General features: G+C 33.5%; 2 protein-coding genes across 15 annotated transcripts in view; one reads left to right on the top strand and one right to left on the bottom strand.

Moving 5' to 3' along the window:
* The window catches only part of LOC116426101 (Kinesin heavy chain 73), a 208,315-nt gene that overhangs the window by 17,737 nt on the left and 173,866 nt on the right, over positions 1-16,712 (bottom strand). For 5 of the 14 annotated variants that reach the window (XM_031974591.2, XM_031974592.2, XM_076372624.1 and 2 more), the window contains 10 exons: positions 15,899-16,201; positions 15,445-15,627; positions 14,953-15,144; positions 14,399-14,692; positions 13,759-13,901; positions 12,786-12,951; positions 11,775-11,789; positions 8,943-8,960; positions 4,059-4,133; positions 498-649 (listed from right to left, as the gene is read on the bottom strand). In XM_031974591.2, coding sequence (XP_031830451.1) covers positions 498-649; positions 4,059-4,133; positions 8,943-8,960; positions 11,775-11,789; positions 12,786-12,951; positions 13,759-13,901; positions 14,399-14,692; positions 14,953-15,144; positions 15,445-15,627; positions 15,899-16,201 — 1,541 coding nt within the window. The remainder of the gene's footprint in view (positions 1-497; positions 650-4,058; positions 4,134-8,942; positions 8,961-11,774; positions 11,790-12,785; positions 12,952-13,758; positions 13,902-14,398; positions 14,693-14,952; positions 15,145-15,444; positions 15,628-15,898; positions 16,202-16,712) is intronic. The other 9 variants (XM_031974596.2, XM_076372625.1, XM_076372627.1 and 6 more) reach the window with 6 other exon arrangements.
* LOC143175142 (uncharacterized) overlaps positions 1-16,712 on the top strand; it is a 165,524-nt gene that overhangs the window by 34,698 nt on the left and 114,114 nt on the right. The gene's annotated exons all lie outside the window — the stretch shown is intronic.

Raw genomic sequence — 16,712 nt, 5'->3', positions numbered from 1 at the left:
AAATTAATAGTTGAAATCGTGTGATTTGAAATGATTTATTTTAGCTTCGTTACTTTGATACTTCATGGTTATTAAAACTTCCAATAATTAATGCACAATTGAACAAATTAGTCGTTGAAGCTTAAACGAATAAATTCTTATCACTTTCGTAAGAAATATTTGAAATATTAAGTAATTCCAGTGCTAAGGAAAGTACCTGAGATAAGTTTCATTTTTACTTCTATTGCAACCTTTAATTATTTAAAATTCAATCCCGTTGTTTCAAAATAATTACTACAATATATAATATAATAAACCTTTAACTTAATCCTTTAAAAAATATTATGTTACTTAATTTTATCCTCAATTTTTAAAATATATCGTAATTAATGTTCTTATATAACTTTAATTCTCCTACATTTAAAGAATTGAAATCTTTAAGTGCTCAGGTACTTTCCTTCAGAGTGTTCACCGTTCAGTGTTCACAAGGACAATTTAGTCTGAAGAACGCGTACTACCTGATAGGAATCGTACTCGGAGTAATCAGCGTCGCTCTTCTCTTCATCTTCGTCGTGGATTGGCGATGGTAGCTGATTACCAACATTCGACGTTTCCTCGTGCAAGGTGGTCATCCTTCGACCCAGTTTATTACCCCCCATGTTCGGTGATGCTAAAATAAACAAGGCACAATTAACGAAGCGCCCGAGGCTGCAAATGTTAGTCCACGGTGTGATTGCTTTTGAATATCAGGGCCGATCTGGCCACATTTCAGACAACTCTTGTCATTTCCAATTTTTCGATTAATTTCTTCCCCTCCAACCAATTTGTTATTTCCTTTCGTTTTGAGAAAAAAACATTTTGTTAAATTAATCATGATTGTTGCTTCTCTGCGCTGGCTTTCGACATACATTCTACATAACCGGGTCGATGAGCTGAGAACACTAAAGGTGCCAGGTCGGTTCTGATACAGATTCGTGATTACAAAATATCGGACAAAGGAGGACCCATGCTGTTCCTAAAAACAAAAACGGAGAAGAATATATTCCACGTATCCGACTGTCTTTTTTTTTCTATAACTTGAATGCTCTAATTGAGACTCAGGTGATTTTATATGGAAAAATGAATTGATTAGTTGAAATCATGTTTGTTCGTTTGGAGCACCGTTGCCGAGAAAATTGTGCTGAGATTGTTATTCAAAGCATCAGTTCACTTATTATATTAAGCGAATCGTTTATTGAATTCTCAATCAGAAAGAATTTGATTATACTTGTTAATTAAATTTTTACAAAATTATTTTAACAAAAACTATATTCTTAAATACATTTATTATGTTTGAAATAATTACTCAAATAATTTATAATTTATTCTTTTTGGTATATTTTACAGTGTAACAATATAATAGGAATATATATAATCACTTATCTAAAGCTGATTATTAAAATAGTACCAATAATCTATCCAAAATATTACTTTTCAAATAATATGTGTTCACATGTACTCGAGCACAATACGTATCATGAATGCCTGACCATTGTTAACAGTTTCTACTTGCACGAATATTTAGAAACCTTGTTAGTAATATAAAACCACATTTATCCTACACTAATTTAATCCGAACTTTTATTTACGAAGTTAAAAATGCTAATAAAAAAGTAAGTATCATTATACCATCGTCAATGTTTCTTTCAAGTAGAAACAGCAAGCTTTAATCAGCGACTACTCTAACCTTCAAACATAATTTTCTCGAAAACGGAAGCTCGCACGAAAAAACTTGTTTCCACACTTTCAATTCCTTGTTTCATATAAAATCATTTCCATGACTTCAGCACCGGCCACAGGACACCCTGTACATTAATCGAAGGTATCTTCGCTCACGTGTTCCAGCGATCCCTTTTTTCCCCAGACACTCGTCGACTGAATATGCCAACGATACTTCCACAATGGTTAGAATCAGTGTCTATTAAGGTTCAGTGTATATTAAGGTATCGTTTTATTTAGTATGCGAGCCAGTGTTTGCAATATATAGTGTCAGGGTTCAGAAGAGGAAGCGCATACGTGGAATATAAGGCAGCCTCAAGTAAAAACATAAAACAGAGCCGAATAGGGGTACCAATAAAATTGTAAAGCGATAGAACATCGAACACATACGGAGCTACGCGCTGCGCTTTTCGCGCAGTGTTGGCTGCGGTTCCAGTTAATATCGACTAGTGTTGTAAAAAGCTGGAGTCCTTGAGGCTTTAAGGCTCAACCTTGAAAGCTGAGTCTTGAAAGCTCTGAGATTTATAAAGCTCGAGTCCTCGAAGGTTCAATTCTCAACTTTAAGAACTGAGTCTTGAGAGCTCAGAGCTTCATAAAGTTCGAGTCCTCGAAGCTTCAATGTTCAACCTTAAAGGTTGGGTCTTGAAAGCTTAGAATTTTATAAAGCTCGAGTCCTCGAAGGTTCAGTTCTTAACTTTAAGGACCGAGTCTTGAGAGCTTAGAGTTCTATGAAGCTCAAACCCTCGAAGTTTGAATGCTCAACTTTGAAAGCTGAGTCTTGAAGGCTCAGATTTTTATGATCCTCGAGTTCTCGAAAGTTCAGGGCTTAACGTTAAAGGCTGAGCCTTGAAGACTTCGACATTATAAAGCTCGAACATTGAACGTTTAGAGTTCTATAAAAGTTGAGATATCTAGAAAGCCCGAGTTCTGGAAGCTTCAAAGCTCAGCGTTAAAGGCTGAGCATTACTTGTTTAGAATACTATAAAGCTTCAATATTGAACACTCAGAGTTTTTAAATCTTGAGATATCTGTAAAGTTAAAGTCTTTGAAGCTTCAATACTCAACCTTAAAGTCTAAGTCTTTAAAGTTTCAGGATTTAACATTGAAGCTTTGAAAGTTCGATCTGAGCCTTAGGAACCTTTAACATTCAAGTTTTTATACTTAAAGAATCAAAAGAATTATGTCTTCCAAAATAAAGACTCAAGTGTTGAAGACTTGAGCTTATGCAGCTTCTAAGGCTCGAGGCTCAAGACTCATTTTCACAACACTAATACAGACAGAAGAAAAAACAAATAAAAATAAAAAATATATATATATAGATATAGGTACGACAGTAACAACTACGGTGTCTCGGTAACAAAAACGAAAAGAACAGTTACGAAGAATATGTATATTACGGTTCGAGAACAGTGTCTATTCCTATACACTACGTAAAACGGTCGAACTAAGGAGTAAGGAAACCGAAGATTCTACTAATCACTACAAGAATGATCGAATGGGCTCTTTCGAACTTTGCAGAAATCAGTTGTCAATCAATTTGTTGGTCTGGTGATTTTCCTTCGCTGATAATAATCTTGTTAATACTATTGATAACATGTTCATAAACGAGGATTAAATAATTTAATTGGTATTTTTTTCAGTATTTACTGTTAATGTCACTAAACTGATAATAGTCAAGACTAACTTCTTCTTTCATGATGTATCTCGTGATAATTATCACAAGGTAGAAGCTTGAAATCAAATCAATTAATATTAACACGTTGTATGCCATGGGGGTCACCGGTGACCCTCAATCAAACTGAATTACTGTAATTTACTCAATTAAACGACGATTATTTAGAAATATTTCTATATTATAAATAATGCTACCTAATGCGGTGATACACAATTATATGAATGTGCAATAATAATGCAATTCAATCAAATGATTTAATATTATATTCTTTCCATTTTCTGTATTTTGCTCTATGAAATTGTGCGGCATTCAACGTGTCAAAAACCTTCATACATCATATATTGAACCTATTGTTTAAATATTCAACGATTTCTATCCCAAGAAACCTCCACCAATAAAAAAAACTTCCATTCCCATTTTCAGTTTAAATAACGAAGATTCAAAGTGGATTTACATTTCCATCGGTTTGTATAAAACAAACAATTTTCTCCTAATTGGATCGAATAACTGAAAGTCGTTCATTCGAATCGAATATTTCGAATAATTCGATTAAATTGCATAAACAGTCTCCCTCTCTATCTCTCTCTCTCTTTCTCTCTCTCTGTGATAAGTTCGAAAGAGCGTCCAAACAGCGAGTGTCACCTACACTTGGCAGAGGTGGATTGTTGCAGACGTGTCAATGAGTTGAGATTCAGGTTCAGATTCAGGAAAGTTGGTCTCGCTGAAAGGAGATACAGACGTACTGATTACACGGCACTCTCATTGGACTCTCGTCGGTTTACTAAAAAGAAACACTACGCTTTCTCTCTCTCTTTCTCTCTCTCTCTCTCTCTCTCTCCTCTCCTTTGAATGGCGAGCCATTATCTCGTCTCTCTCTCTCTCTCTCTCTCTTTTTTCTTTTCGTAACAGGCTTTTAACACAGTCATCGAAATCATGCCTGAAAACACCCGGACAATGAGAGAAAAATCAGTGAACACGAGAGTGTAACAAGATCGCGCGTTCTTGAGCCCGTATCGCCGACGACCGATCGAAACACAATTAATTATCCATAAAATACATTAAACGGCGAACAATGTACAAATCCCGACCGAAAAAATGGCGTCGTTCCAATCGGTTCTTTTGGTTCCGTTCCGACACCAGCTCGAATCAATTCTAGTAGTTTTTTTTTTCATCTGATTCACACACTGCCGGAACGTTCTAACTCGCCATTTTGTCGCGAGTCCAAAATGCACGGATAATTCGAGGAACGCGTTAAACTAATTTTCAATTTGACAAATTTTCTCATTTCTATTGCTTCAAATTGAAAATTCCATTTAATTGGCCCCTTAAAGTTTTGAAACATTTTTCATTTCTGTTGTTTTACATTGAAAATTAAATTTAATTAGTTCTGTACAACTTAAGCAAATCTTGAAATTTTGTTGCTTTCAGTTTTAGACTCGTGGCATGAAGAATATGCGTTTTGAACTCGTTAGAAATATATTAAACAACAGCGATTAGTTTAAAGTCAATTGTTCTTGGTGTCTTCAACGGATTCTTCGTCTATAGTAATCTTTAACACTGTTCGAACGATCTATCTTCTTAATAGAGCATGCTTGGCTAACTTCGAAACGACAATTCCATGCATCGCTAGTCGCTATTTACGTAACAACCGATTCGTGTCTACGTTATTTGGAAACTGATTGGTCGGTACGTATCCTTCGTTGACTTTAAACTAATTCTCTCTGTGGAGACGACAGAAAAGGGAACTCTTAGCTGGCTATTGAAATTTTCCGAAAATCTTTGCCGCTACTTAGATCAGCTTTGCTTCTAACATTAAGAGTACCCCTTTTCTCTGATTCTTATGAGAAACAATTTAGTCCTTACTTCTTTTATCAATTTACCGATCTTCTCGTTTAAACTGATAATTAATCGGTTACTCGTGAAAAATTAATGAATTTTATTTGTATATATTTCTATACTCTTTTAGTATTTTTTACTCAATTATTTAATAAAATACTCTTTTAATTCCTTCTGCAATGTCTACATTTTATCAAGTACATTACATTTAATTTTTCGTAGGTTGATCAAATTATTTTCATGTTTCAAACAATTCGTTTAATATTCACGTAGAATTACGAATGAAATGGATTATTTAAAGATTTATCTTGATAATTGTGTCTATTTGTGATCCATGGACTGTGGATTTTATGCACTTGTACTATATTAAACTATTAAAAACAATCTAGAAGTAGAACGTCAAAGAAAACCGTATAAAAACAAAACTATATTTCTACTTAATCGAAATTCTCAACAATGTCTGATCAATCTCTATCTCTGAGCTAGGAGGTTACGTATAGAGAACATTCTACAGAAACATTCAAACCACAACGAAAATACGAATTCCACGTTTAACGAACGTAGAACCATCAACGGATGAAACAAATCAATACAAAGTTCTATCTAACTTTCAAGTTTTCTAGATTTTACTCCTAGTTAACTGTAAATCAACGTAAACACTCGGTCTAACCGTGAACGGGTTAGCGTAACCACGAGTCCCCGGGCAAGGACCAAGATTATTCCAAATTGTTTCTCAGAAGCGGATCCACCTAAATCATCATTAATCCTATCAATATATAAATATGTATATGTATATATGTATAAGTATATATGTACACATATAATATGATACAATAAACCTACGTCTGTTTCTAAAATATTGCTCAACAGCACATTCACAGGTAAGAAACAGTGAAAAGAAACAAAAAAAAAAAATATATATATATATGTATATTGGAGAGACAGAAAAAAAATAAATGTACAGAAGAACACTCGACAAAAGCGACTCGACACGTTACGTTTGTTTTTTTTTAGTTCGCCACGAATTTAACAGTGCGTCTCGTGTCGCACACGGTTTTTCATTTGTTGTTGTTGGTGTTGTTATTGTTGTCGATTAAAACCGAGGCTCCACGATTCGTCGGAATTACTATATTAGGTTTCCGGCGAATCGTCGATCCCCGAGGATTGTTTCGAAACCGTTTCTTTCATCATTCGTTGAAACCGTTTCTATTCTAAATGAGTGGAGAAGTGTTTTCTTTTTTTCTTCGCTCGCAAAAGTTTGTCGAAAAAAGTTCTCATGCGCTTTCGAGTTACAAGTGAGGAGAATCATTGTATGCAACAAGAGTGAACGGAAACGGTGCCGGTGAGAAGAATGATTCTTTCTTTTTTTTTTTCTTTGTGCATCGTGATCTCGTGGACAAGTAAAATACTGAGAGAGATTAGATTATTCTCGTTTCTAGGCGTTGGCGTGGCTCGGTAGGCTGCGGATGTTTATGCGATTCATTTGGTTTCAGTAACGTTTTCACGGTGGGTATTATGTTTGGGGATGATATACGAATTTTGAAGTGAGGAAATGGACATATTAAAGTAACTGAAATAAGAAAATATTCAGCAGAGACTGATTGGAAGTTATTAAAATTGCAATTACAAGGGATTAGAAATTTTGCAAGAGTCAAGTTAGTAGATATTAGATTTATTATTCCTCTTTTCTCTTATGATTTTTGTGAAATTACATTTGACAGAGTTACTTTGTTACTAGCAAGTTTTTAGTAACCAATATTATATTTAATATTTCTTCATTTTCAAGAAATACCTTTGTTAAAGTAGATATTGCAATAATGTGAACGTGTAATGTGAACTGTTTCACTTCATTAATTTATCAATCAATTTCTCTTGTTTCTTGTATATTTTACTCTACTATCTATATAATACTTCCATTTTTGTTTCACTGTTTACTTCAAACTATACATCTTCAATTACAGATACTTGTCAATCTGTAATAAAGTTGATTCAATATTCTTCCATTAGTACATTTATGAATTACAATATTATAAAATAGATATATTTATTCATGGTATATCTCTATTTAACCTAATAACTATAAGTAACTTCTTATAAACTTTAATTTTATTCGCAAACATCAATTTTTATAAATTTCACTAAAACTCTTTTAATTTAATCATAACTTTTTGTAAATTTTAATTTGAATACAAACATCAAGTTTTATCAATTTCACTAGAACTCTTTTAATTTAACTGTAACTCTTTGTAAATTGTAACTTCAACACAAACATCAATTTTTATAAATCGAATTATAACTCTTTTAATATATCCATAATTCCTTGTAAATTTTAACTTTAACACAAACATCAGTTTTTATAAATCGAATTATAACTCTTTTAATATATCCATAATTCCTTGTAAATTTTAACCTTAATACAAACATCAGTTTTTATAAGTTGTATTATACCTCATAAACATCCGTGGCCTACTTTCGATACAGTGATCGTCGCGCAAATGTGCAATAGAAAAGGACAGACTTGCCGATGCTCGGAACACAAGGAACGCATTCGCATGCAGTAATCCAAGAACAGGGGCGAAAGTAACATGGCTCACGCAAATAAACACAGCAAGTTCAACAGATCTATACAGAAGTGCGTCAGCAATCTTCAGAACTAGAATGCATAAGGCGTACACAATAGGCGGCAGCGTATCGCAAAGCTCTTTCTGTTATTTACTGAAGCGCGTGGGACGAGTTAAATGCTCGCATTACTATAGTCACCGCTTCCTTCTCAACTATTGGCAAGCTTTGCATTTCTTTGTATCAGCAAGGAGGCTTGCAATGGATCAATGAAGTTTGTCTGAACAAAGTGAACCCAAACTTTCTTTCCCTTCTACTTGCACGTGTAACAGAGCCAGCCAACTTTCGTTGAATTATCACGTATCGATTTCATTTCGATTAAAACGAGATTGGAATGAAGAAGTAATTATACATAGGATTAACTGGAATTTCGATTTCAATTTTCATTAGTTGTTAAAATAAATATAAATTTAATTTCTGATTCATCGATGAATCTAGTAGTAAGAATTTTGATATATAGTAACTCGCAATTATACAATTGTAATCGTCAAGTTTAGGATTTTAATTAATTAATCTTCAATGAAAGTCATTAATAATTAAACGAAATAAATTGGAATTTTCAGTATTGATTATTAATTGAATTAAATGTTGCCTGACTCCTGTGTACACTTTTAAATTGGTTTTCTTGGGAACTGTGGAACTTAGACGATTTCCTTTTGAAACCGTGTACTGATCTAGGAAGTGTAAAATTGTATTTCCTCTCGCAAGATTTTTCCAAAACATAGCTTTTCAGTGTACAAATTGAATACATTATAATGGATGAATGCTAAGCAGTTGAATGAAAAAGAAACAGTGGTGAACCATGTATCGTGTTTCCATTCATCGAAATGGAATGTTTCGGGGAATGATGCTGCGATGAGGTTCAAGTAGTTTTTACGAGAGATGTTGAACGATGTTATTGAAGGGATTCTGGTTCTGAACATTGCCAATATCACAAATAAATAAATAATGCCGACACACCGAGGCAAACGGGTTAACTAAACAACAGACAGACTCAACCACTCACGAGACATATGTACTAATCGTCACTGCCTGTAACGGCGTCAATTAAATATCAATCAAGACTCCATTTTACCTGAGTTCAGAATGGAGCCTTGCGTGGGCCGAAATAGTTGTAGAAGTAGTAGACGTAGTGTTAAACAGAGGAACAGATAAGTTGCATACATTAATTAGTCCAAGAAAACGACGTTCGGTAAATTTTGCTACAGAACACGCTAGGTTTAAAAGGGTCGCGGATTGTGGATCGAAGAAATACAGCATCTTTAGAATTTTAGTGAAAAAAAGATCCAGTCGCCATAGCAATCTTCTTTTGTTGTTTTTGAGCATTTATGCATTTCACGAATTTTTCTCTATCCTTTCGTGTAAAATTGTATGTTCATTGGAGAGAATTTCTGGAGATTTAATAGAAAAAAATTATACTTTTCTATGTTTGCAACAACTATCCTTTTATATTTGTATATTTTTAATTATCTAATTTCATATCTGCGACTGTCCTAAATTTTTAATTAGCACATCACATTTCTCAAATTATTCTGTTTATTAAAAGTAGGCATCAATTAAGTATTATTATTAATTTACTACGTCATTATAGTAACACAATTTAATGTAAATATTTGAATAATTAATAAGTGTGCCGTTTCAAAATTTTATAAGAGTATGAAACCAGGATTCATTATTAATAAAGAAAATGCTACTATTTTATAAAAGTATAATACTTAACAAGCTAGCAATTATATGAATTATCCACTTTTTGAATCGTTAAATTATTAAATTAACATTATTCAATTAATATTCCCAATATCAGCAGTATGTTAGTACCAGTAAATTAAATTAATCAAGTTTCTACTGGTGATGCTAATAATAAATGAATACCCATAAATACTGGTAACACTATAAAAACACACAACATTAATATTAATACCAACAATAATAATACTAATGAATAATACTATGAACAACGACTTTACTATAAACTTGTCTTTCATTCTGCAACAAATTCCTGACCTCATACTTCCACCTGACAATGCAGCATCGTCCTGATTTATTCGTAAATGCAGTTGCACAGTATTAAATTGCTATCCAAAGTAGGTTTTTTTTCAATGAAAATTCTATCAACACCATATTCCTTCGTTCTCCACATTACGCCACCCCCTCGAAGACTCTTCAAACAGCCTTAGATACTGTATTATAAGTGGTGGAGCTTAAGTGTCGCTGCTAAAACGCTAGGCGGATCTGAGAGATTGGGTTTTCGTACCATGCTCAACTCTCCTCGTGCCACGTGTGAATGGCAACGATTTTCTAGGAAGCTGTATAATTATATCACTTCTCTCTTCTTCCTTTTTTTTTTCTTTCGTGAAATATATCATAGAAACTGTGCGAAAAAGTTGAACATAGCGGTGGTGACATAACAATATGATAGAAGCTGTAAATATAATAATACGAAGTTCCAGTGTAGTGGTAGTTACTAACAGGGAGATCGATATTACCAAACATTTTTAAGGACAGTGAGAAAATGTCGGTCGTGTTTGTTCTAGGTGATAATCATTTCCTTCTATAATGTCTTATATCCATCGCAATGAAAATGTCCTCTTAATCAGAGGATTTTCCTCTTAATTTGAGCCTGAATCCCTTATCGAGAATAAAGATATTGGAAAGAAAGGAATTTATAACGTTCATTTCAATTATGAAACACGATAGTATTAAAATCAAAGTACTGCTCGATTTGCGTGAATATTTCTGAGTTTCGTATTGCTTGATTTTTAAAAATGCAATTGTTATAAAGGAAATACAGGAAATAAATGATTGAAGTTGTATAATTGGATTTAATTAAAATTGAAGTTTAGGAAGCCAGAAATCGTTAACTTTCAATGAAATTTCAATGAATTCGTTTGTTACTGATTAGACACTATAGAAGGAAATGCTAATGAAGGATGACATGAATCGTAATCCAAATGACAGAAAACAAGGTTGAAAAAAGGAGAAACGAGAACGGATGAAGTATGGTTCTCATCCATTATCCAAAAGGAAAAAAGTAAAACGAACATATCCAATACCAAAAAATCTTAAAGTGACTATCATGGCAAGGTGATATATATATATATAATATCAAAAAACACTGCATAAGCCACATTTCAGAAACGGATCATAGATTCCTCGGTTGAATGTAATCGAAGAAAGCGGAATCAAGGCAAAGTGAACGTGATATATTGTAAAAAAAAAAACGTAAATCATTTATATGTATATATACCATGTATTATAAGTATACATATATATAAACGTTGATCTAAGGGCTAAGGTTGTCGAACACAGTGCCATTAAAATTGATCAAAAGCGTCGTTTGAATAATTCAATCGGTATTCGAAAGCGAACTAAGATGTTGCATCCATTAAAAAAGAAACAACTCGTGATGAACTCGCAGAAAAAGTCGTGGGGATTCCAAAACGAATCGAAAGAGAAGGTAGAACGAATAAAAAAAAGAATAAATAAATAAATCGGAAAAGAAATGGAATATAAAAATTTGATTCGTTAAAATCGCGCGTGACGTAGCAATCCATTTAGCAAAAAATCCTGCGTCGGTAGCAAGCTCTGCGTCGAACAGAGAACAAACGTCGTCGCAGCGCAACAACTAGTAACAAGTGGAACGAGAACAAACGAATAAAAAAACTAGAAAGAATATATATTTTGTAAATCATACAAAAAAAAAGGAAATCGAAAATCTCACTAGGTTCGCTAATGTATTCAACGTCATGGCAAAAAACGTATGCTTGCAGAGCGTATATCAAAAAGTTTGACAAAACGTAAAACAGTTGAAACAAGAACAAACAAAAAAAAAATAGAAAAAAAAAGTTTAACGGAGAACGTAAGAAGTGAAAGAAGATTCCTCTTGCGGGAAAGTCGTCAGAATTACCTTTTTGTTGGCGTACTTTATGGTAGTACCAGTTGGATATTGTTAAAAGAAGTTATTATGAACAACAGTAACAGTATTAATAACCATGTTGCCAGAACGATTCGAAAAAAAAGGTTTATGTTAATGAAACTTCTAATTTGAGCGATTCATCGATCTCGATAGAAATGGATTACTACAAAACGAACAGACAACTAATGGATGATAGAATGACATGTATGAGTGAAATCTCGTGTTGAACAATTGAAAAATAAATATCCTTGGTTCGGATGCGATTGAATTCTTTTCTTTTTCTTTTTCTTTTTTTTTCTTTTTTGATAGTTTTCTTTTTCTTGTGTGTACCGATTGGATCTCGATCTCGGATCTTCTATGATTTCGTAAACGGCGCCCGTCAACGTGGTTTTGTCTCTTAAAAATTCTGTGAATTGCATAGGGTGTTCCGTAATTAATGGTACATACTCATGTTAGGTTTAATCAATTCATAGAATGGAATCTAATTTATGTTCGTGATCGTTCAAGCCCGCGATAAGTAGAACAGGCGATTTATGAGCAGACATGGAATTCAGTCCAATTGCACCTGAATGTATAAATTTAATATCGAAAACTAAGTGTTATTTTGTTAAATTTTATTCTACATTTTGAACTTGTTTCTCAAAGTCAGTATTTCATGTAATTTTTTATTAAGCAAAATTTTGTGTTTTTATATTGAATAAAATATAATTTTATTATTCATAAAGTCTTCGTGTTATCTTCAACAGTATGAAATTAGAATTCAGTATTTTTGACAATAATGTGAATTGCAAGAAAATGTCGCTCTGCATTTTTCAGTTACTTTTTATATAGGAATATTATACATTTGACTTGTACCGTGAATTATGAAGCACCCTGTATTTAGGTAAAACATTATACAGATACTGAAGCGTGCGATTAGGAGATCATAGAATGGTAATATTAATGAGTTCAATATTCTGAAGATTCTACTAGGAAGATTGAATGCGTGTGAAAGGTGCTTACCGATTCCAAATGGTTTTGATGGTGTGGTCACGAAATTTTCGTCATTTCTAGTATGGCCAGTGGACGCGCGGCGAGAGTACATCCCGTTCAGTTCGCTGTTGAGATCAGTCACGCTTTCGGAACGCGTGACGTTCAGGGAGTCCATCGAGGTGTCGGATCTCATGAACTGTAAATAAAAATGTCGTGTAATACGTTAGATTAATTGATATCGCTCATTCGTTGCAACAATAATGTAACTGCACATTTGTCATTAGCCAGTTATTTATGGAGAAAAAATGGCATTTTAAACTTTAGAGCACTCAACGAATATACTATAACACTTTTGTCTGAATTTAATATTTCACTATATTCAGAATTTTATTTAGAATTTATATTTAGTATTTAGTATTTCAGTGTATGATATTTTTACAAAAGAATAATATTAAAAAAAAATTAAATTCGTTTTCTAGATAGTCATCGTGTTCCAGTTACATCACTGTTGTAGCTAATAAGCGATATTTTTTTGGAAAAAAACGTCGTTCTTTTGTAACATGAATATTGTTGGAGTTATTAAACTAAAAATAATGGTTACTTCAATATCTATTAATTTGCAGTATTCCTGATTAATAACTTAATTAATAACTTTCTGACACTGTTGCTAAGAATTATGCGGATAATATAATTTAAATTATAGAAAAATTAAAAAGAGAAACATGTGTATGTATAGTTGGAATTAATCATGTGTAACTGATGAAAAATTGTGTAGAAGGGTCATGAAATGATTAACTGCGGTATATCCTCGCATCTCTGTTGCTCTAAAAATTCTTTAAAAATTTTTGAGCAGTAAATATAAATTATATTTGACTATTAATTGTGATCGGTATTAAGAAGGGAAAGAACGAGTGAAAAACAAGAGTAAAATTAAAAAAGCAAAGAAAAACAAATTAAACGAAAAGCATACAGTGCGTCCGAGACGGCGGAGAGGCAGTAGTACCTGCGAGAAGTTGGGCACACTTGCTGTCTTGCGCATCAGTGGTTGGCCTTGTGCTTGCAGCAACTCCTTCACCGCAACGTTTTGTCGTAATCGGTCTAGAGTTAGGATACTTTCCACCGCCGAGACACCGCGCGTGTATTTTTCTAGTTGGACAGGTGAGACACATGAGTCTTAACGTTGAAATAGATACTTAATGGTCGTCCACAAATAATAGGCGAATTTTCTTACATGAAACCGAGAGGAATGAATGTTAGGTCTGAGAGACATCAGAATAAAATTCTGTTTTATACATAATCACAAAATCCTGGATCTTCGTGCAATATTATAATTTTCAGAGTAATTTAAAAAATCAAGTTTTAAATGGTAGGCAATTTTCTCTATTAATCGTTTTATTTAGTTCAAAATAAATTGGAACATTTATTACTTTAAAAATCCTATTTTAGTATATTCTCTGCATTCGTATATTAAAAAATGTATAAACATGGAAGTCTGGTAATTAGGTACAGTAGCAAATTTGTAAACTAGATTGTTTCAAAGAATATTATTTGATTATAATTTTTATAATTAATTATAAGGATTATTTAGTGGACGACCACTGATAAGAACAATTAGATAAACAAATTAAATTGCAGCAACTTACCGATATACGTTTCGCCATCGCAGAGACTGTTGTCTTCTCCGCTGGCAGCGATCTGCGCCAAGCTCTCACGGTCTTCCAGTTCCTCGCTCGCCTTTGGTATATTAGACACGACCTCGTAGGTGACGCCTGTTTGGGTCTCACAGTCGGTACCGATTATTTTCCTGAATATTTTGTCCCTGATGCTTTGCCTCTTGTAAATGTTCAGGTTCAGTCGTTTACGCAGCACAAGGTCCATCGGCGCCGGATGCGACAGCCGCACTGTCGTCTTCACGATCAAAAAGACCCTCTCGTTCGCTGAAGCACGTGCCACGTGTCGTTAATGTTTATACAATCATTATTCAAAGCAAAATTATTTATTTCCATAAAAATGACATATTACTGTATAAAGTATAACGTTAAAAGTCACTGAACATTAATGCAGAAAATACTAAAATGATATCTTGATGATGGTAGTAAAATTGAAAGTTACTTTAAAATTAAATTAAATGTTTTCATTAAGTTACAGTGGATATTATTTTTTAAATACTTGGTCTAGAGAGATTATTTCGACTCACGATCTGTGATTTTGTTCAAGTGTTTATTGTCGTGTATACTGGAGTCCCAAGCAGCAATGGCACAGACGTCTTTTTCGATGCGTCGTATAATCGGCAGATTGTAGAACTTATTCCCGTGTTCCTTGGGTAAGATCGAGTTCAGTCCAGTCACAGAGACTTCTTCGCCGGACTGGTGTGTTGAGAGATCATCGGCTGTAATATTCCATTTCGAATGTATCAGAAAAAATTGTTCAAACAGTCTTACACTGTCTCAAATAATTGTACATCTTTCTCGCAAGTTTTTCTGTTGGTACAAATGATTCTAAACGCTTGAAAACACTTGTACGAAAAGTTAATTAGCCGTCAAATATTCGCAAACATTTTCAAACATTTTCAAACCTTCATAAACATTAGTAAACTCTTTGATACAATCTCATACATAATTATCTACGTTATCACATTTAATCAATTTGGAGTTCTCAGAGAAAAGACATTAAAGATGCTCTCTCATACCATTGAGATCAAGGAAAAGTACAGGTATGTGTGGTTCCATGCCCGGTGGTGGATTCCAATCAGCAGGTGCACCAGGTATTCCTGATCCTGCCGCAGGAACCAGAACAGCGTTACGTTCTTCCGTCAAACTGACCCACTGATCTACGAGGCTTTGTTCACGTTCTATATCCTGTTCGGTTTTATCTGAAATTTATTTGAATAATACATTTGATATATTATATTGATACGATTATTAAGAAGTATTATAAGTTATTAATGGACACGAGGAACATAATGAAATATAAAATAAGAAGTTACAGTTGGGAGAAGTAAAATTTTTTTTAACTCTAAATAAATCAGATCAAGATAATTATATTATAAGTAATAACTTTAACTACTAATATAACATTTTATGGGCCAGTTTGTACAAACTGGAAAATTTTGTGCTTCGATATTTTATAGGTATTTTATGTACCTTGCTTATTAATAAGTTTCTGTATCTGCTGATCCAAGTACTGTCTCCTTTTCATCAAGGCTTCGCTCCATTTTTCCCTTAGTATGCTCAGGTCTTCGTCCTGATAACTGTCCAAAGGTATCTGAAGCCTATTCCTCACAGAAACGCTGCCAACTGCAATGTTCAGTATCGACTGACAAATAATCGGCAGTGTTCCCGAATTTTGTACTGGTTTCACGCGGACTTGTATTCGCCGCTGTTGCCCCTGTCGCAGCTGATAAGTGCCGCCTGAGGAAAATGATGAGTTCGCATCATTAAAAGAACCTGTAAAAATTGCAATTAGTCGCTAGTAGGAATTGGTTGCTAAGGGATCTGTAAGAAGAAAAATATAAGTTCGATTAATTTTGTTCAGAAACATTTCCACAGTGTTTTCAATATTTTTCAAGGTATTTCATTCGGCTAATTAAAACTGGACAACCTACATACGGTTTTTCATTGCATCCACCAATTTCATGCAAATTCGCAGCATAAGATTCTTCAGGGTTATAAGATTAGAACATTAGAAAATTCCTTTTTCTTATCTTCAAGTTTAATTGATTACTTTTCAGTTTATTAACGACTAGAATTATTACAGTAACAATTTATCCACCTATTCACCTCTTCTTTATTTAATGAATTAAGTTTCTAATATAGAGATTGAAAATTCAAAACGTTGCGATTATCAGGATTGGATTGGATCATTCACTGTTACTGACATACTACGTTTATGTTAGGTCTTGGCGTTTAGACACAGTAGGTCGTATATTTAATATATTATTGGAAAAAAGAAATTCAT

The sequence above is a fragment of the Nomia melanderi genome, chromosome 12 (assembly GCF_051020985.1).
Source record: "Nomia melanderi isolate GNS246 chromosome 12, iyNomMela1, whole genome shotgun sequence".
In the NCBI taxonomy this organism is placed as follows: domain Eukaryota; kingdom Metazoa; phylum Arthropoda; class Insecta; order Hymenoptera; family Halictidae; genus Nomia; species Nomia melanderi.
This window is presented reverse-complemented; position numbering and strand designations above follow the sequence as displayed.